Source organism: Mercurialis annua, linkage group LG6 (assembly GCF_937616625.2).
Source record: "Mercurialis annua linkage group LG6, ddMerAnnu1.2, whole genome shotgun sequence".
NCBI lineage: Eukaryota > Viridiplantae > Streptophyta > Magnoliopsida > Malpighiales > Euphorbiaceae > Mercurialis > Mercurialis annua.
Window position 1 is genome coordinate 3,006,020 of NC_065575.1, and position 20,822 is coordinate 3,026,841.

At 31.8% G+C, this 20,822-nt stretch overlaps 3 protein-coding genes across 5 annotated transcripts; 2 read left to right on the plus strand and 1 right to left on the minus strand.

Moving 5' to 3' along the window:
• Positions 1–173: 173 nt before the first annotated feature.
• LOC126653917 (uncharacterized) lies at positions 174–2,929 on the plus strand. The gene is made up of 3 exons (XM_050347916.2): positions 174–400; positions 1,098–1,920; positions 2,529–2,929. Exons 2-3 carry the CDS (start codon positions 1,131–1,133, stop codon positions 2,657–2,659), a joined length of 921 nt encoding a protein of 306 aa, XP_050203873.1. The 5' UTR covers positions 174–400; positions 1,098–1,130; the 3' UTR covers positions 2,660–2,929.
• A 3,354-nt stretch (positions 2,930–6,283) lies between these two features.
• LOC126686123 (nonsense-mediated mRNA decay factor SMG7) lies at positions 6,284–13,173 on the plus strand. 2 transcript variants are annotated; one of them, XM_050380155.2, is made up of 8 exons: positions 6,284–6,451; positions 7,365–7,472; positions 7,632–8,237; positions 8,389–8,511; positions 8,619–8,851; positions 8,935–10,880; positions 10,962–11,123; positions 12,551–13,173. In XM_050380155.2, the coding sequence occupies exons 2-6, from the start codon at positions 7,401–7,403 to the stop codon at positions 10,856–10,858; spliced, it is 2,958 nt and encodes a 985-aa protein (XP_050236112.1). In that variant the 5' UTR covers positions 6,284–6,451; positions 7,365–7,400; the 3' UTR covers positions 10,859–10,880; positions 10,962–11,123; positions 12,551–13,173. The 2 variants fall into 2 exon arrangements, with proteins under 2 accessions (XP_050236112.1, XP_050236111.1); XM_050380154.2 differs by having other exon boundaries at positions 6,285–6,451; positions 10,977–11,123.
• A 748-nt stretch (positions 13,174–13,921) lies between these two features.
• LOC126686051 (B3 domain-containing protein At3g19184-like) lies at positions 13,922–16,799 on the minus strand. 2 transcript variants are annotated; one of them, XM_050380072.2, is made up of 6 exons: positions 16,552–16,799; positions 16,378–16,473; positions 15,552–15,770; positions 15,153–15,359; positions 14,483–14,573; positions 13,922–14,388 (listed from the first exon to the last, which is right to left on the minus strand). In XM_050380072.2, coding segments are annotated over exons 1-6 (747 nt in total). In that variant the 5' UTR covers positions 16,684–16,799; the 3' UTR covers positions 13,922–14,386. The 2 variants fall into 2 exon arrangements, with proteins under 2 accessions (XP_050236029.1, XP_050236028.1); XM_050380071.2 differs by having other exon boundaries at positions 13,922–14,391.
• Between the last annotated feature and the right edge of the window lie 4,023 nt (positions 16,800–20,822).

The window sequence follows — 20,822 nt, forward strand, 5'->3', positions numbered from 1 at the left end:
ATCGACAAAATTGAAAGGTCGGGACTTTTGTGAAACTTTTGTAAAAGGTTTGGCCTTTTTACAACATTTGGCCTTAAAATAACTAATTTTGTTGTATTAGTATTACTTCCAAATCTCTGTCATTTGTGGACCGCATAATTTATTCATTTTTATTAGGAAATAATATTAAATTCAGTTTACGCCACGTCACGTAAACTATTTCCAGTGTCCCCATTATTCATCTCATTTCCGCCGTACATTATAGTGGAGCTCCGTCAGCATTATCCATCCACACACACAGACACACCGCGTCGGAGAAGAGAACACTGTTTTCCAGTCTCCGCCACCGGAGCGTGAGAAATACGTTTCTCTCTTAGTCCCACACGAAACGTTTCTCTCCAATTCTTGTAATTTTTTTCAGGTACGTTTCTTGAATCGAATTTTGGAATTTAATTCTGTTTAGGTTTTGTTTGAATGCTGAGAAACTCTTAGATAATGCTTGTATATCTGTTTATTTTCTATTTGTTAACATTTGCGTTTTTTTTAAAAATTTATAAGTTGATAATGGATTTAATTGGAATAATTTGACTGTTTTTGTTTGTGATTTTAATTATTGTGTGCCTCTAGGGTTTGATTTTCTTAAGAAATTTTGAGGCATTATGGCTTCTTTGGAAGATAGTATATAAGAATCCAATTTAGTTTATTATGGCATGATTTTGTTAATTTTTCTATCAAAATTGAAAAAAGTTGAATTTTAGCAATTTCAAGTTTCTAAATATCAGTATGTTACTGTAGAAAATGAATGAAAGATTTTAGTTGCTCAAATTAACCGTCTCTTTATCGTTTTATTTGTTTATTTATGTGTCTTAGTCTGGATTTGTAGTTTTCATTGTCCTTGGATCATTACAACTATTGCTGTCTTGATTAATAGAACTATTTCGTGTGCGTGAGGGTCTCCAACTTGGCTCCTTTTCGCAGAAATGATTGATTGATTTTCCCGATGAAGTTTGAAATTCAGTGTCTGTCACATAGTTATATAGCTCGTTTTATTGCAGATGCAATTTTAATGGTGGCATAATTGGTTTACAAGTGTGACATTTTTGCTTTATTCATTTCAGTTTTGTTTGGGGGGTCTCGTACCATGGTTTAATATGCATTCGGAATCAGACAAGGATTTAGGAACAAGCCTCAAACTCACAAATGCAGCTTTATCTATGGGTATCATTCCAACCATAGAAAACTCAAAGCAAACGTCGCAGTTTGATTTCAAGCTGTTGGGATGGTCCCTTCTTTCCTTTGTACCTTGGGCTATTAAAGCTAAAGATAATACTCAAACACTGACTGTGCTAAACAAAAATCCGAAAATTTCAGATGTTGATTTAGGAGCGAGTTTTAAACCTATGGATGCTGTTATGTCTATAGATTCTACTGCTATAGAAAAGCCAAAGCAAAAGCTTCATTTTGATATGCAGCAATTGAGATTGTCTTTCCTCTCATTGCTACCTTGGTCTGTCGATGCTAAACATAATATTCAAACACCAACAACCATAAACAAAGGGTTGAAAAGGCGAGCACAATCTCGTGGTGTTGTTGAAAATGGTGGTACTACTCGCACTTCTTTGCGCTTTAGACCATACATCTCTAAGGTTCCATGGCATACTGGTCCGAGAGGCTTTCTTTCTCAGCTATTTCCACGTTACGGGCATTATTGTGGACCCAATTGGTCAAGCGGAAAAGACAACGGATCTCCTCTTTGGGATAAGAGGCCGATAGATTGGCTGGACTATTGCTGCTACTGTCATGATATCGGTTATGACTCTCATGACCAGGCTAAACTGTTGATGGCAGATTTAGAATTTCTTGAATGCTTGGAGAGGCCAAATATGGTTACCAAAGGAGATACACATGTTGCTTATGTTTATAGGACAATGTGCACAACAGGTATGTCTAGCAAAAGAACTTGTTTAATCTTTTATCGAACAAAGGATCATCGCTGTCCCTAAACTTGTGCGTTAGAGTCTAAGCAACTTATACTTAACAATTTTAATCAATTAGGACAATACCTGTACTCTCTAATTTAAGGTCAATTAACCCCCAATTTGGATCATCGTGGCCTGCGAATGCGTTCATTTTGTATAATTTGGGGTCAATGACCTGAGAATATTAGAGATATTGTTCTGATAGATTTAAACTGCTAATTATGAGTTAATCGATTTGAATCTGACACACATGTTCATGAACCGTGATAACCCTTTGCTCATCCCTTTATCACATATAATTAGCATATGAAATAAATTGCTTATTTTTCCTGAGATTGCTGGTTTGATTTTGCGTGGTGTTGTTTTTTTTGCGTGCTTAATATTTACGCCTTATGTTACCCGGAAACAGAACTGTTGTAATGATAGTTTTTACAAGAAAAGGTTCTACATATAAACTTTTGGAGTCCCAGAATCATTTTTGTTAATGCTGAAACACAGGTTTTGATAAATTTCCTTACAATATAGGATTATGCTAATTGCTCTATAATATTAATCTCAAATGTGTTGCAGGGCTCAGGAATTTCCTAATACCATACAGAACACAGCTTGTGAACCTACAGTTGGGACAATACATGCTTAATTTTGGATGGCTGAGCAATATGAAATGGCTAGTTTGGAAATGGCAGAAACCATCATCATGATCAAAAGATCAGAGAAGCTGCTAGCATCACGATTAACGGTGAATCCATTTTCTCTAAGTTAATAAATTGTGCTGTTTCAGAAATTCATCTTTGTAAATTTTATCTGATGTTTTCAGAATTGTATGTAATGTAAATAACTTTTTAATCAACTCTACGTTTTGCATGCCATTGCCCTGTTTTGTTTGTTAAATGATATGGCAACATTGTCTACTCTATCATGTAGAACCTGTATAATTTAGTCTAATAATGATTAGGATTTTCCTTGAGCAATGAGATTTTTTTTATTCATTTCTGATACAACCATGTGAATCATTTCCCATATACTTCTAATATGTCTCTGTTTTGAACATGGCAATACATAAAAAAGTATTTGAACCTTGAATTGATTTTCTTGTTTTGAACAAAGTTATGATTATAATTTTATGTGTTTTAGTTATGTAATATATATGTAAATTATATTAATTATTTATTTCGCAATTATTCACATGTAAACTAATATTTAAGAATTTTTTTATAATTTTTAATTAACTTATTATTGAAGTTTATAATTAATTAATAGGCTTAATCACCAAAAAATGCCAAACCTATACGTTTTGTGTCAATTATAGCCAAACCTTTAAAAATCACCAGATTTAGCCAAATCTTATATGTTCTGTTTCTTTTTTAGCCATTTTTGAATCGAACCGATTTTTTTGACACTGTGTCGTCCACGTCACCGCCAACTAAGCAATTGGCTGACATGGCAGCTGAAATATTTAAATAAGGTTTGGCTATAACTGATACAAAAAATATAGGTTTGGTATTTTTTGGGTGAATAAACCTAATTTTAAATTCAAGCAATTTTTAAATTTAATAATTAGTAAATTAATTATATCATTTATGAAATTTATATATATTTAAAAATAATTAATATTTTCTATTTAATACTAATTAAAATTAATTTTAATTTTTTATTAAATCTAAATAAATCTAATAAATTTATATTATAATAAATTTTAATGAATATGTAATTAAAAAAATGAATTAACATATTACTTAGGAATTAATATTGAATTAAATTTGGTGAAAGGATTTAATGTTTATGATGATTTTGAACTTGATTTAGTATTTTTAATGTTGTTGAGATCTTGTTATGACTGGATTTAGGTAATAAATAAAATAGTTATGTATAAATTAAGGTAATTTTTTGGCTATGCCGAGTAAAATGACATATGCGTTTATGCTTATAAACATCATGATATATATTGATTACACCACAACGAGCTTCACTTTTTAAAGAAAAAAAATGAGAAAATAATTAAACTCGTCCTTTAAATAAACAGTCTATTCAGTAATTATTTTATATTTATATGTGTATAGTTGACTTATGAACACTGTCGTATGTTTGTTGTGTATATTACTCTCAGATTGTTAGTTGGAAGACGAATAATTGGGTCTCAAACGGCGGCGGTGTCAAAGAATCGACGACTGGAATTTTAAAAAATAAATTTTAAAATGAATATGACATTTTTTGTTTTTATTAGAATTTAAATTAATTATATATCCCTCAAATATGTAAAAAAAATATTATAATTATTTAAATTTAGTAAAAATAAATTAATTTTAATTAGCGTTAAATAAAAATATGTTTTTTTAAATATATATGAATTTTATTATAATATAATTAATTATTTAATTATTTAATTTTAAAATTAGTTTTATTCATCAAAAAATACCAAACCTATGCATTTTGTGTCAGTGATAGCCAAACCTTATTTAAATATTTCAGCTGACATGCCAGCCAATTGCTTAGTTGGCGGTGATGTGGACGATAAAGTGTCAAAAAAACTGGTTCGATTCAAAAATGGCTAAAAAAGAAACAGAACATATAAGATTTGGCTAAATCTGGTGATTTTTAAAGGTTTGCCTATAATTGACACAAAACGTATAGGTTTGGCATTTTTTGGTGATTAAGCCTAATTAATAATATGTATGGAAGTCCTTTTAATTGTAATATTAGGGCTTGCTTGGTTGGGATAAGTAGATTACTAAAAGAGCAATACTCTCATGATATTTATCATAATTCATAATTGTGTTTTTCTTGTTTGAAAATCGAATTTTATGGTCTTCTATTTTCATTTCTGTAAACATTTTAGTTTTTTTGTTCACTTTTAAATAATTAATTTTTAACAGAGATAGAATCCATTGAAGAGTATTAACATATAACATAAAAGTCATGTATTAAAATGCGAGTATATAATCTTTCAAACTCTAATCTAACAATATTTATGAAACAACAAATATACAAGCGAATAATTGATGGAAATGATAAGAACTAAGTTGAAAATTTTGCTAAGTTCTATGTTGGTGCACAATAATAAATAAAATAATGTTGGTATAGGGGTTTTAATTTTATTCTGTTCGATTAGACCAATAAACAATTCCGTTTTTTTAAATTTCATATTTTCCAAACATTATCTTTGAAAAGAATAAGAAAGGTAAATCTATCATCAATGACCATTAAAATCAAATATTAAAACAAAATATTGAACAAATAATTGAATTCTTTTTTCATCCCTTTTCTATTTTCTTCGTCATATCTTTTTTCTATTTGAAATAGTGGTAATGATATATAAATTCATAAATGATAATATGCTTTCTCAATTTAATCACGAATTTTAAAACGTTTCAATTGTATGTAAGAAATTTTATTTTTTCCTCAATTCAATGCATATGTTGACGTGACACTCATTTATTAGTGTGATTTTGCTGAGATGAACATTAATTTTTAGTAGCCACGTCATCATATTATTAGCTCGTTATTCTAAAGTCCAAATAAGAAATAAATTGGTTTCTTCAGGATCGCATAATTAGAGCGTGGAACAAACTCTAATCTAGGAGAGTGACACACAAACTCTAATCCTTCAAGCGTTGATAACAATTCCTTTCTATTTAATTAGGAAAAGAAGAAAAAGAAGCAAAAAGTGTTGTCAAGCTCATAAATTTAGCTGAAATTGCATTGAGGCCCTCAAATTTAAAAAGTATATTAAATGATCTCATGATGCTTAAACTCGTATTAACTCCTATGATCTTAATTCTTTTGTAAAAAATCACAATTAAAAAGTTATAAGAATTAGAAATAATTTAAACTAAATAAACTAAAAATAATTGATAAAAAATCTTAAACTTAATTTTAGGTCTGCATCATAATATATTACATGCCAATTATCAGAAGAAAAAAGGGCGACGGCGATGGTAGTAAAGAAAAGTGAAGGACGAATAAAATTTAATTGATTAATTATCTAATCAAGTTGTATCATTCTAAATCTACTTTAATATTATTTAGGAACCTTAATGTGAAGATACAAATTTGAGACTAAAAAGGAAATTCTAATAAGTTTAATCTTTTGCCTAAAAACACAATAAAATTATAGGTCAACAATAGACTTGAATAAGAAGTTTAAATAATTTATTATATATAGAAATAGAACAACAATATTGAAAATAAATATCTGCTAAAATAAAAATAAAAAGAAAAACTATAAAACGGTGTCGTATCGCCGCCTGAGAGAGAGAAAAAGCGAGGAAAACGCATAGAATTTTATTAACTATTAATCTCTTCTGAATTCTCTCTCTTCTATTGTAAATTAAAATTAGAATAAATTAAATAATTTGGACTTAAAAGCCCATTCTCTCTCTCTTTTTTCAACCAAACGTACAAACCCTAAACACACGAAATCTAATCTATTTCTCTTCCAATTCCGTCAATTCGAAGCTCTGATTCATCCAATTCCTCTCGATCTGTTTCATTAGGTTTGTTTTTCTTTTAATTTTGTTTTTTTTTTCAATTTTTTTGCTCTGTTTGACCTAATTTTTTCTTTTTGAATGTGAAGATTGTTTGATTTTTGTTTGAGTTTAGATATCACCAGATCGGTTGACGCGATTTTATTTACAATTTTATTGTTGTAATTATCAATTTTAGAATATTAGATTATTGCTTTTTTTGTGGTAATTTTTCGTTTAATTTAATTATCTGTTTGATTGTGTTAAATTGAATAGGATTTGATTTTTGTTTTGCTGATATTTTGACTTCTATATGATTTTGTTAATTTTTTAATTGGATTTTTTTCTTCAGAATTAGCGTTTTTTTGTTTAATTAAGGGAGGCTAAGTTTATTTATATATTCTTTTGACTCTGGTTGAATTTTGGTCTTCTTGATGAGTCCGCTTTTATGCATGTTGATAGAAACTGAAATTTTAAGGGTTTACTTTATATATTATGTAAGTGTTTATTTGCTCGGATTCACAGGCTATCATTACGTTGTTTAACAAGTTTGTGAAACTCTTTGAATTAGGCATAATAATTTTGGGTGTATTGCGTACCAACAAGCTGTAGTTTAAAAAGTTCTGTATTAAATGTAGTTAAATTTATAAGTTAGACCCAATGACTGGAGGCTGTTGAGTGTGTATGTTTTTTTATTTCAACGCACCCTCCATATCATTACATGTAGTAATGATAATTTTGTTAAATGCAAGTCTATTTAGATTATATTAGACGTGGTTTCAATATAAACTAAATTTTAATGATATTAACAGACTGGTTTATGTGGATGATTCTTGTGGTTAGTAGTGTTTCTGTAATTGTGAGTTATGTATGAGTGTATTTTACTGATTATCTTGTTAGATTGTTTCTTGAGCTGTTTTGTGATACTTTCTTGTTTCTGCAGATGATCACAATTTGGAAAAAGAAAATATATTGATGGATGATGATTGTACAGATGGATAAAATGTCTGCTCCTTCATCTAGGGAGCGCGCTCAGCGTCTTTATGAAAAGGTATCCTTCATGCTCTTCTAGATATATGCCTCCTGCCTGATTATTGAAGAACTCCGTCCTTCTCTCTTTTCTAATCTTGTTGACGGCTTTAATTTTTTTAATTGAATGTATTACACATAATTATGGTTTAACTTTTGTTTCCTTTTGCATTTTATACAGAATGTCGAGTTGGAGAATAAGCGTCGGAGGTCAGCTCAGGCAAGAATTCCATCTGATCCTAATGCATGGCAGCAGATGCGGGAGAACTATGAAGCTATAATTCTTGAAGATTATGGTTTTTGTGAGCAACACAACATAGAATATGCTCTTTGGCAGTTGCATTATAGACGCATTGAGGAATTAAGAGCCCACTACAGTGCTGCTATAGCATCTGCTAACTCGAATACATCACAGGGTGCAAAAGTTCCTTCTCGACCTGACCGAGTTACAAAAATTAGGCTGCAGTTTAAAACATTTCTTTCAGAAGCCAGTGGGTTTTATCATGACCTGATCCTGAAAATCAGAGATAAATATGGGCTTCCTCTGGGGTACTTTTCTGACGATTCAGATAATCGAGTTGTCTTGGAGAAAGATGGAAAAAAATCAGCTGACATGAAGAAAGGGTTGGTCTCTTGTCACCGTTGTTTGATATACTTGGGTGATTTGGCAAGGTACAAGGGACTTTATGGGGAGGGTGACTCTAAAACACGTGAGTATGGGGCAGCTTCAAGCTACTACTTGCAAGCTGCATCTCTTTGGTCATCAAGTGGGAACCCTCATCATCAGGTTTGTTTTATAGGATGAAGTGCTCTTTTTGTATGAGTTGTTATGCTGGTGGTTTTCTTTTGTTTTAGGAATTTATTATTTAAATATGTTGGCCCTTTTAGTTTGATACATATCTTGTTTTTTTTAAACCTGACTGTGTTGCTTGTTTCAGCTTGCTATTTTGGCTTCCTATTCTGGAGATGAATTGGCGGCAGTGTACCGTTATTTTAGGAGTCTGGCAGTTGAAAATCCATTCACAACAGCAAGAGACAACTTGATTGTTGCTTTCGAGAAGGTGCTTTGTTCATTTGATTGTTTTGCTCTAATTTTCTAATATTGGTATTGTGTTTTAGGTAGATATGATGATGTGAAAAGAGTACTGATTCTTTTTTTTTTTCGCAGAACCGTCAAAGCTACACTCAACTGCTCGGAGATGCTAAAGTTTCGACAGGCAAGGATGCATCTGTGCGGTTGACCAGCAAGGGAAGAGGGAAAAGGGAAGCAAAACCTGCTGCTAAAGACACCAACTTAGAAGTCAATGTTGACATTGAGAAGACACCTAGCATCAATGAGGTGTACAAGTCCTTTTGCACTCGCTTTGTCCGCCTGAATGGCATTCTGTTTACACGCACCAGGTATATTATTGGAGGAAATGACTGGTTTGATAGATTATTTCCCTGATCCTTTTATTTAGTTTTTATTGTGTCATTTTTTCCAGCCTGGAGACATTTGCTGAAGTTCTTTCATGCGTTAGCAATGAATTCTGCGAGCTTCTTTCTTGCGGGCCCGAAGAAGAATTAAATTTTGGCCCCGATATTGTTGAAAATGCCATCTTCGTTGTGCGGCTTATCTGTATTCTCATTTTCACTGTTCACAATGTCAAAAAAGAAGCTGAAGGTCAAACATATGCGGAGATTGTACAGCGTGCTGTTCTTCTTCAGAATGCATTTACTGCAGTTTTTGAGTTGATGGGACACCTGCTAAAGAGGTTGGTGCTGCTGCGTGATCCTTCTTCCAGTTATCTCTTACCTGGGATTCTGGTTTTTGTGGAGTGGTTAGCCTGCTGTCCTGATGTTGCATCAGGGAGTGATGCAGATGAGAAGCAGACTGCTGTTAGATTAAACTTTTGGAAGCATTGTATATCTTTCTTGAACAAAATACTGTCATTTTGGTCAATGTCCCTTGATGATAATGAAGAGGACACATGCTTCTACAACATGAGCCATTATGAAGAAGGGGAAACTGGAAATCGGCTTGCTCTATGGGAGGATTTTGAATTGAGAGGGTTTTTACCAATTCTGCCTGCACATAGCATTTTGGATTTTTCAAGGAAGCACACTTTTGGAGGTGATGGAAGCAAAGAAAAAATAGCGCGTGTTAAAAGGATTCTAGCAGCTGGAAAGGCTCTAGCAAATATTGCTAAGATTGATCAAAAAAAAGTCTTTTATGATTCAAGGATGAAGAAATTCGTCATAGGCATAGAGTCGCCAATTTCAGATGATGACATGTTGACTTTTGGTTCTGCTTTACCAAAAAGTAATGACCTGGTGCAAGTAGTTCAGCCTGAGCAAATAATTAATGTGGGTGTTCCGCAGCCTAGTCCACAATCATTCATGGAAGGGGACGAGGAGGATGAAGTAATTGTTTTCAGGCCTGCTGTGACGGAAAATCGAAGCGATATGATTGGCCCCAAATGGGGTCCTCACGATGGCATGAAACCGAGTCAAGATATGTCTGCTGGTGCTATGAAATTTTATGGTGGTTCTATTTCAGCTCCTCTTGATATGCGTCAGCAAGCTGCATTTGATGCAGGTCCTCAAATATCTGTATCCAATGGCATCATCACTTCCCAGAATGTGCAACCAGTTCAACCACACACCTCGAAGTGGTTGATGGAAGAATCTGTTTCGCTTGCAAATAGTTTGAAAGCTGTCAGGTTCATGGAAAATGGTATATCAGAACATGAGTTTCAAAAAGACTTGGGCATTGCCCATCTTCCTGGACGTTCAGTACCAGCTCAACAACCTGCAAATGTCAATGCTAGTGGTATGTTTTATAATCAGGCAAGAATGCTGGAAGCTGTAGTCCCATCGAAGGTTGATGCTATTACATCCGGAGTTTTTGCTGAAAGTCTTGCTATGAAGACCTCAGCAGGTTTGCCAGTAGGTGCAAGGAAAAGTCCAGTTAGCCGGCCTATAAGGCATCTTGGGCCTCCCCCAGGTTTTAGTCATGTTCCTGCCAAACAATCTAATGATCTTGCACTGGGTTCAGATTTTATGAGTGAGAATTCGCTAGCTGATGATTATAGCTGGTTAGATGGATATCAGTTGCCATATGCGGCAAAAGGTTATGGACTCAATGCTGCTGCTAATCTCACTTCTCAAGCTATGCCTCAGTACATCAATAACAATAATGGCTCAATGGGGACAGTTAGCTTTCCTTTTCCTGGAAAGCAGGTGCCATCAGTGCAAATCCAGTCAGAAAATCAGAATGGTTGGCAGAATTACCAGTCCCTTGAGCATCTAAGAGCACAGCAAGAGCAGCAGCTGCAGCAACAACTTTTAAATGGAAATCAGCAATTTACTCCAATGCCTGAGCAATATCAGGGAAAGTCCATCTGGAGTAATCGTTACATTGTGTGAGATGAATATGAAAGCATAGATGGTAAATATCTACTGTTCCATACATAGACTGGTTATCATTCAAGTATAAGCACTCCTCTTATAAATTGTTTTATCATAACAGCCTTTCTATCTATAGGTTTCGAGAATGACTTTGGTGAATGTACTGCGTCCTCTTGCTGCCAAATATGAACTCCAACTTTGCAGCCTTTGTCAAAATTCAAGTTTAAGTTTTTGTTGGAGAATGGGTGGCTTTAGCTCTTTGCGGGCGCTTGCTACTGAACAAGTGAGTGTTTGTCTACTTTCTGCGACTCTTCCGCTTGCTTTGGACGTTTCCTTCCCCTGATCCTTCAATTATTGAATGCATTGATATATACTATACCTTTTGCTACTTAATTTTTTTTTTTTATAAAAACATTTCTCTTTAAATTATGAAGCAATATCTGCATTTATATCTCCTAATGAGTACTAATATATTTTAATATCACAACTATTTTGAAATAATTTTGCAAAATTTGTAGCAGTTGAAGATGTTACTAGTTGTCTTGCTTTTAGCATCGCCATGGTCGTGCCCATTTTTTTTCTTGTATTGTTTATGTTGATTGATCCAATTCGTAACTTTGAGCTTTTAGTAAGATTCTTACTCTGCTCCTGCACTCGACCGTGCGACAACTGTTTGCTTCTTACTCTTTTCTGTGTTTTCAAAGAAATTCCTGGCTAAGTAGGCCCATAATCATGATAGGCATTAGAAGTATAACTTAATGTGGTATTAGAGTCGACTGTTCCTCAGTTGAACAATTATAATCTGAATGTGAAGATTATAAAAAAAGGTTTGCACTTTCATTTTGTGTTAATCACTTGAACTGGCTTCTATACTTGGCCTGTCTTTTTATTTGGCAAATAGACTCGTCATCTGTAATGAACATTGTTTGTTTTTCTTTTAAAGTTTTGACTTTACTACTGAAATTTCCTAAGTAAGATCAAACTTTTTAAGTGCTCAAATATTTGGAAGTTGAGGGATTATTAATGTTTCATATAGCATGTAAGGTACTAAAAATAAGTTCTTCCTTTTAGTGCTTTATTTTTGAATAAAGGAATTAAGCATGTTTTGTTTAGCTTGGGACTAAAAAGTATTGTTTGGCATAAATTGTAACGGAAGGATCTAAGCTGTATATTTTACTTTTGTCATGATACATCATTATGTTCCTCCTTTGATAGGAATTCTCTTTTACCTGATTTGTTTTGTTTTTGGGTTGGCTTTAGGCTCTTAACTATATTTTAAACAGGATTGGTTGAACAGTGTTAAACTGATTCTTTCTCTGTAGTGCCCATCAGAATCAAACTTACGTTGAGTTATAATATCTCATACGTTATAACCACTTGAATACAGAAGAATTTAATATTGTTTTATGGAAAATTTTATTGTATGTAAATAATTCAATTTTTTTTCAGTTTTTTGGGTTTCAAAATTGAAAACCAAGAACCAAAATATCTAAAAAACGTAGAATAAGTAAACTGTACTGATCATTTTGGTTCGGTATGGTTAGGTTCAGTGCACACTTCTACATATGATGAATGTCATGTAGACACTGCTAAAGATTCTTTCATTTTGTGCATACATACAGACACTGCTATACCTCAGTTATTGTTTGTTGGAGGACAAATTTATTTATTTTCCCACACTTCGCGGACTGATTTCTTCTTTGGATGCAGATTTCGCGGAGCTCTCCTTCCTGGGGAAGAGAAATATTGAGACATGTTAATGTTGCGAAATTCCTAAGCAGCAAATGCCTTTATCTGGTTACATGGGTTGGAGATAGAGTCTTAATAAAGAGCGACTGTTGGTTTTCGGGCTTACTTATATTTGGAGGAGTTGGTGGAATAAAGACATGGTACTCACTGTTTGAACTCAACTTACATCTTTTGCCCTAGCTGTCAAAACTACATCGGTTCGGTTGGTAGTAAGTTAATAGTGTCTCCTCAGTTGGTTCTCAGCCAGATAAATATCTCTAGAGCTTTTATCGGAAACGGTGCTTAGATTCCATTTCAGCATCAGAAGTTGGACAGTGAGATATTATATGGCATTATCATAGTAAGTATAAACGGGTGGTGTATGGAAGTCTTTAATTTCCTGTGGTCTATCTAGATCAACTTGTTTATGTTCTTCTGTTGTCGTTTAATATCGTACTTTAGTTTATATAAGTAATATCGAACGAGTGACTATTGATGTTGGTTTTGTGTTGAAGTCGGGTTGGTGTTTGTTTTCCCAACTTCTAGTTAATAAACTAAGAAACACATGCTTCCTGTTGAATGAATGTTAATGTTTAGTTGTGTTATTTTTTTATGTGTGCATGTTTGTGGTGTTGCTGCTCTTAATTTTTACCGTGCCTCGAGTGATTGAGGTGTGGTTATTAATTAGTTTTCATGTATGCATTGCGCCCTATAATCCGGATTTGTGCTTTGCCTCGTCTTATTTGCTTTGCTAGGGGTGAGCAAAATTAATGAGCCAAAATTGGATATATTTTGAACATATATAATTTGGTTTGTTCGCGGCCTGTTTGGCACTGCTAATAAAAATAATTGATTTGATGATAGTTAAGTCTCTTAAAAGTTAGTTTAATTGAATAAACTGACAAGGCCATTACACTGTTCAACTTATTTTAATAATTACTCTTTAATTTTACTAGTTTAATTGAATTAGTCAACTAATTTAGGCAGTTTGGTATATATTTTTAATATTTTGGCTTGTTCAGTTTTAGTTAATGCGATTATTCAGTTTGTTTGATTATTGAGATGAAGTAATTTGATTAATTTGTTTTGGCTAAAGCGGTTTATGTTTTTGTTTTGAAACGGAACCGAACATTGTATTGTGCAAATATTGATCTGTCAACTAGCTTTGGTCCTGTACTTCTAATTTTATTTTTTTATCTAAATCTGAAGTGCTGAAGGCTGATAAGTTTGATATAGTGCGAGGATAAGTTTGATCTTAAAATCCCAACATTAGGCTTGGGAATTGGTATACAATTTATTTTTTTCAGGGCATTGGGAGCGTCAACTTCAGCATTGCTTTCGAAAGAGAAACTCTTAGGTGAATATAGTTTAATAAGAAAGATTATGACATTATAAAAATTAAGATCTACCATATACATTCCAAACACATTGGAGTGCTCATCGAACCCCCACCGTGTGACGAGCAATCTAACTACATTATATCCTGCTAGTTCCTATCAAAAGTAAAGTTCCATCAATTTGGTCCTCATAAAAGCAAAAGCGTGTCTCTAGGGACGGCTACTTCCTTAGTAAAGTTCCATCAATTTGGTCCTCATAAAAGCAAAAGCGTGTCTCTAGGGACGGCTACTTCCTTCCTGTTACGAGTATGACGAGCAATCTAACTATATTTTATCTTGTTAGTTCCAATCAAAAGTGAGGTTCCATCAATCTAGCTCTTACAAGAGCGAAAACGTGCCTCTAGATACTAGTCGTGCTCTAAAGGGGTTCCGAATTGTCTAGCTTGCTTGATAGTACAGTAATAGGAGAGTTGGTGACACTTCCTGCTGAATGTAATTGGAATATAGGCAATTGTTAGCCAAAGATACAGGAAACAATTTGATTAGAAAGATTTAACACGACGAGAAAAAAGCTTACATGGCACGTCTTCTTTGTCGTGTTCATTACATGGTACGTCTTCTTTGTCGTGTCCATCGTCTCCATACTCATTTCCCCTTATAATGAACACCTGCCAAAATCCTCATTGTTAAAAGGAAGGTGATACCACAAAATATGTATAGTTACTTAGTTGAGCATGTAAAATTAGTTTGATTCGGTTTGAGATTTAAAAAAGAAGGGTTTTTGGTCCGATTCAATTTCGAATGTAAACATTTTCAGTTCACTTTTACTATAAAAGCTGAGCTGACAATACCAATTCAGTTTGATAATCTAGATTTATTTTTGTTTATTTCGGTTTTAGATTTAAATCAGTTATCGTATAAACCGAACAGAAAGAACTAAGCCGAACAAACAAAATCAACCTATTGACTGGTTTGGTTTGATTTGAATAGTTTTACAATTTTGTAAATTAGATTCGGTGTCATAGTGTAATCACAAAAAATTATCTTGAGAAAGGATAAGTGGGATATTGATGAAGCATATAAGCTAAGTAATGCGGATATTTCATTTAATCAATTTTTTCATATTAAAACTTTATTTTTAATATGAAAAAACCTTAAACTAACACCATTTTACCATATTCATGTGGAAGTATCTCGTTTTTCCGTATCCACGTATCCGAGCTGCATCATATAGGTAAAGTAATTACCTTAAATTCTTTACGGCTGATTAGTTGGAAAACCAGTGCATCTCCATCAACTAGTTTGTGATCAATAGCAAAGCCTCTCCATCCACCACTAAGACCATGTTTCCTAGCAAGGTACTTTGTTTCGGATGAATCTCCATTTTCATCCACCAGACTCATATATTCATCATCACAAGGGAGGTGATCATCGCAAAATTGAACTGGCAGTCCCTGTCAAAAATGCCACACAACTAGCTCAGACCAAACTTTTTCGGGTTGTTGTGGAAGAAGAGTCCAAGCCCGCACATAAAAAAGTCGAGTCTAATGCGAATTTGGATTCGGAACAGACTCGATGAATAAGAAAAGATTTAAGTCCGGACCATGCAGGGCGGTCCGGACGGGTACCCCGAGTGATGGACTTACCAGCCAAAATCCTCCAGTGACATGAGACTGAAGCATAGGTTTGACAAAGCTTGGGAACTGAGGTTCTAAACGTGCCTGCAATTGTTCTGCCCTATCAATTGCATAAGCCCTCACTTCATCAGAAGCATAAATTCTATTGGCCAGATCTCTTCGATGGCAACTATAGCTTCTGCAAGAGACAAACCTTCTGCTTGGTCTCTCTATAGGTTCAGGTGCCAACTGCCAGAAGTAAAACAAAAACAATTACCAAATAATTTACCATTTAAAGTTGATACTGATGCTAGCAAAATAGTTCCTTTTTTTTTTGGTATATGCACTTTTGATATCCGGAGTCACTATTCCGACTAATTTGGACCGGTCGATAAAACTAACTTGAGTTTAACTTTTTGAAACTTATTTAGTAAAGAAGTCATTCTCAATCTTTATGATGTTCGTTCGAAAACTTGTTCATATATTGATATGCTAATTTAATACATTATTATTTTAATTTGAAACTTTCAAATTTTAAATATTTAATTTATAAGTTTTTTTTGTTAAAAAATGGATATATCACCATTATTCAATTTGTTTCTATGTATAAAGGAATATAATATATAAATTTTTATTAAATAATTGAAACATATAAAATGAGACCGATTAAAATCGTTGAACTTTTGAACTTTTTGTGAGCTCGAAAATACTCAATATACAAACTCGAAACTCGACTAACAAAATAAATAAGTCAATCTCAATTTTTTCAACACTCGACTTGACTCGACTCATTTATGCTCCTTTAATTATTCAATGTTTACACAATAAGAGCAATAATATACTAAAATAAACTCACTTCTTTATAGCTAACAGAAGCCTTGAAACGAGAAGATCTCCTCACCGCTACCAATTCCTCTGGAAATTTAAGAACTCTCGGTTTTAAGCGCTTCATCTACATAAAATTTAATCAATAATCACGAACCGAAAAGATCGAAAACAACAAAAAAAATGATTCAAAAATTATTGTTACCGGCGATTTCTTAGGGCTGGATGAACGGAAATCATCGGAAAGTATTTTCAGGTTAAGTTCTTCCATTCTTTTCTTGTTCTCTTCCAATCTCTGGTTCCGTACTGCTTCATAGTTTGATTTTGATACCACCATTTTGTTACCGTTGGTATTTTTTTGTTGTCGGAGCTCAGAGGAGGAAGAAGATGAAGAGGAAAAGCTAAATAGTTACCGTTGCTGAGTGACTGAGAGGGAAAGCTAAATAGTTAGCTGCTCTGCTCATTTTGAAATTTAAACTCTCAGTCACTCACCAACGGTAACTTTTTGGCTTCGAGTAAAACTAAATTAAAATTATTGAAAGTATTTACTAAAATTATTCTGAATTCGAAAATTTATTTTTTTACCCTTTAAAAAAATATTTTTTACTATGAAAATTTATAAAAATTCTTTTTTTTAAGAAACTGTTTGAAACTGTTATATAAACGGTTTCAAAAATGTGAATTTAGAAACTGTTTGTAACATTTTGAAACCTTTTGTAACATTTTGAAATCTTTTGAAACTATATTATAAACGGCTTTTTTAAAACGGTTTCATTTTTTTTTAAAAAACTGTTTGAAACCCCATTACATACTATTTGAAACGGGTTTATAAAGCAATTTCAAATTGTGTGTTTTTTCTAAAACTATTTGAAACACCATTAGAAACTGTATTTGAAACTGCGGAGTAAAAAAATAAAGATTTAAAATTTTAAGGTACGATTAAAAATATCCAATTTTTGGGTCAAATTTTGCAAGTATTTTTATTTTTTAGATAACTTTGCAAATGTCTCATACTAATGGCAAAAATTCAAAATTTCCCAAAATATTGAAAAAATAAAACCGGAAAAAAAATCAAAAAACATTGAAACATGCATAAAAACATCCAAATAAACAGAAAAATGCATTAAAAAAACCAAAAATACCAAAAAAAAACTCAAAAAATACATCAGTCAATTTGTCAACATTGCATATAGCACGTGATGACTGCATTGACCGCAAACACCGGCCAAATTTTGGCGACCGGTCACAAGACTACAGTGGTGTTTTTCTGGTGTTCCATATTTTTTTTAAATGTGATATTTTTGTAATTAAAATAAAATAAAAAAGTGTTAAACTTTTTAAGTAAAAGTGTAATTTTAGAATTTTATAGTATTTTTATAAATAAATCTAAAAAAATAATAAATGGTCTACTTTACTCATTTTAGTTTGGTTTCGTTTTCAGTTAATTCGTTTAATTACAATTAATTTTTTAAATGGTTAATATGGGTTGGTTCGAATGAACTTTTCAGATTAACTAAACCTACCAAGTTACATACATAGATGATGTTATTTAAAATATTTTCCTAGAAAGGTATTTTTTTATTGGAATTTTATAGGACTTAAATATCAATTTATCATCTAAATCTGTATATAATTAAAATTTAACACCAAAATTTATTGATTAATCGATTTGTTTTTTTGATAATTAATATCAATGAAAAATGATAATTTGGTTAATCGAATTAACCAACCAACACAAATAATTATTTCATTTTAGTTATAATTCAAATCTATGCAATTCGGTTATGGTTACCGTTATGAAAAAAATGAAGAATTTTGGTTACAATTAATTTAATTCGGTTTGGCTTAGGAGTGTAACCGAGTCGAGTCGAGTCAAAATACTGACAAGCTTGAACTCGTCTCGACTTAAAAAAATGAAGCTCGAAACTCGACTCGAACTCGACCGAGTTTCATTTTAGGAGCTCGAACTTGAACTCGATAGAATAATTGAGACTCGAGCTTGACTCCACTCGACTCAATTTTCTATGTAACTATTTAAAAATTATATTTTAATATTAAAATAAAGATATTATTATAAATATATATAAATATAAAGGGTAAAAAGGTAAATTAACGGAAGTTCGATTAGGCTCGCGAGCTCGAGTCAAGTATTTTGGAGCTCGAACTTGACTCGAAAATTAACTCGAATAGCTCAAACTTGAGCTCGACTCAATTAATTTCGAGTATTTTTTGAGTCAATCCTGAGTAGCTCGCGAGTTATAGCTCAATTCGGTTACACCTCTAGGCTTAGTGACGGATCCACACCCCGAATTAATGGTGATATTTACATTTCTTAAGGTAAAATGAGATTTGGTACAGTTCAGTGTGGCACTATAGCTTTACTTGAAATCTTGTTCACTATTTGATTTTGATACAAACATATAATTTAAGACCTATCTTCATCAATAAATAAAGAATATTTGATTGCATTTCATTAAATTCATTTTAATAATAAATAAGTTATTATTTGAAAAAATTATACTCCCTCCGTCCCAATAGAGTTGTCCACTTTGAAAAACTTTTTTGTCTCAAATCTCTTGTCCATTTTAAAAAATTAACAATTTTTACACTCAACTTTCCTATATTACTCCTATTTAAAATTCACTAATGAGTAAATTGAAAGTAAATTGCAAGTGAATACTATAATAAATAAGGATATTACAAAAAAAGTAAGGAAAAATTTACAAAATCTATAAAAATGATTGTTTTATTTAAACTGTATGATAAAAGCAAAGTGGACAATTCTATTGAGACGAAAGGAGTAATATAAAACTCAGTTATATAAATCAAGTTAATACAAATTACTTATATCATAACCTGAATAAAATTAATAATAATTGCATATTATGTTTTTAAGAATATAAAGATTAGGATTAGTTATAAAATAAACCATCACTTTTAGCGTGTTTATAATTTTAATAAAAAATTCAACTTTGACAATTTAAAACACGAAACTAAATCCTATTGTTTTAAGTTTTATAATAGATTGATGGGAAAAGGGTCATTTATGCTCCTAAGATTTGCCTCGAGGATCAAGTAAGCCTTCAACGTCCGGAAAGGTTCAAATATGCCCCTAACGTCTTAAAAAATGAACAACTAGGCCCCCTGATTTTGAAAACCAATCCCCTAACATCTCATTTATGAGTCAAAATCGGGGCATGATTGTTCACTTTTTAAGACGTTAGGGGCATATTTGAATCTTTTTGGACGTTAGGGGCTCACTTGATCCTGTAGACAAACCTTAGGGACATAAATGACCCTTTTCCCTAGATCGATTAAATTACGAAAAAAATTCTTTACTTCAATTTTTCGCTATGAAATCCTTTAATGATAATCTTCTTCCATATATCGAATTGAGTTTGATGTTAAAATATTTTACAAGGAAAAGAATTCAAAATAATATTATGCAAGTACTAAAAAGGAACCAATAAAATAAAACGAATATGAACAAAGTCCACTAATTACTTACTAAGAAAGAAAAATTGATGAAAAGGGACGAAAAATGTTACTTTTCTACAAAGAAAATAAATCAAAACATGTACTAAATTACTTAGCATGGTCTAAATATAATATCTAAATCTACTGTAATCTTCACTAATTTGTTTTGGATCATTTAGTTTTTCTACAAATTTATATAACGAGGAGAACAAATTTTTGAAAACGTTTTCGTCAATATTAAAGCGGACCACTCATTAATTATTTAATTTTCAAAAATATAAATAGAAAGAGATAAATTAATTTTTTTAGATTTTTTTTTATAATTCTTACTAGAACTGGACATGGACCGATTAATTAATCCATAAATTTCATCTACAAACTGATTCGTTTTGTTTCTAAAATTTTAAACCTAAACCTAAAATATATTATAATTCATTATTTATTCAGTTAACCATATAAAATGATTTGAATTTTCAATTTTAATGTTTTTAACTATATAACCATAAAAACGAATTAAAAGAAAATAAAATAAAATTTTAGACATAGACTAATAGAAAACTAAAACTTTATTCCATTTAGTTTGTTTTATAAATAAAAAACACTATTAAATCTCTTTTGTTTATTTTTTTTGTAAGTTTCTTTATGTATATAGAATAAAAAATATATATTATTTTAAATATTTAAAAACATATATAAGATTTAATGGTTTAAATGTAGAATTTAAAATTTTAAAAGCCTCGGTTAAGAATTTGAAAGCTAAAGTGAACATGGAAAGATGAATTAGCCAAAGGCTTAGCTCAAAATTTTGAGATCAAATCTTTTAAAATACGGCGGAATTTTTTTTTCCTCAATTGTAATAGATCATAAAAAAACGATGATTAGAATTTTTGGTGTTGTGTATAATATTTTTTTTTTCAACTAGAAAATTATCCACTCTAATATTTATTATTTTCTTAATTATATAATATTAATAAAAACACAATTTATTCTACAAATTTA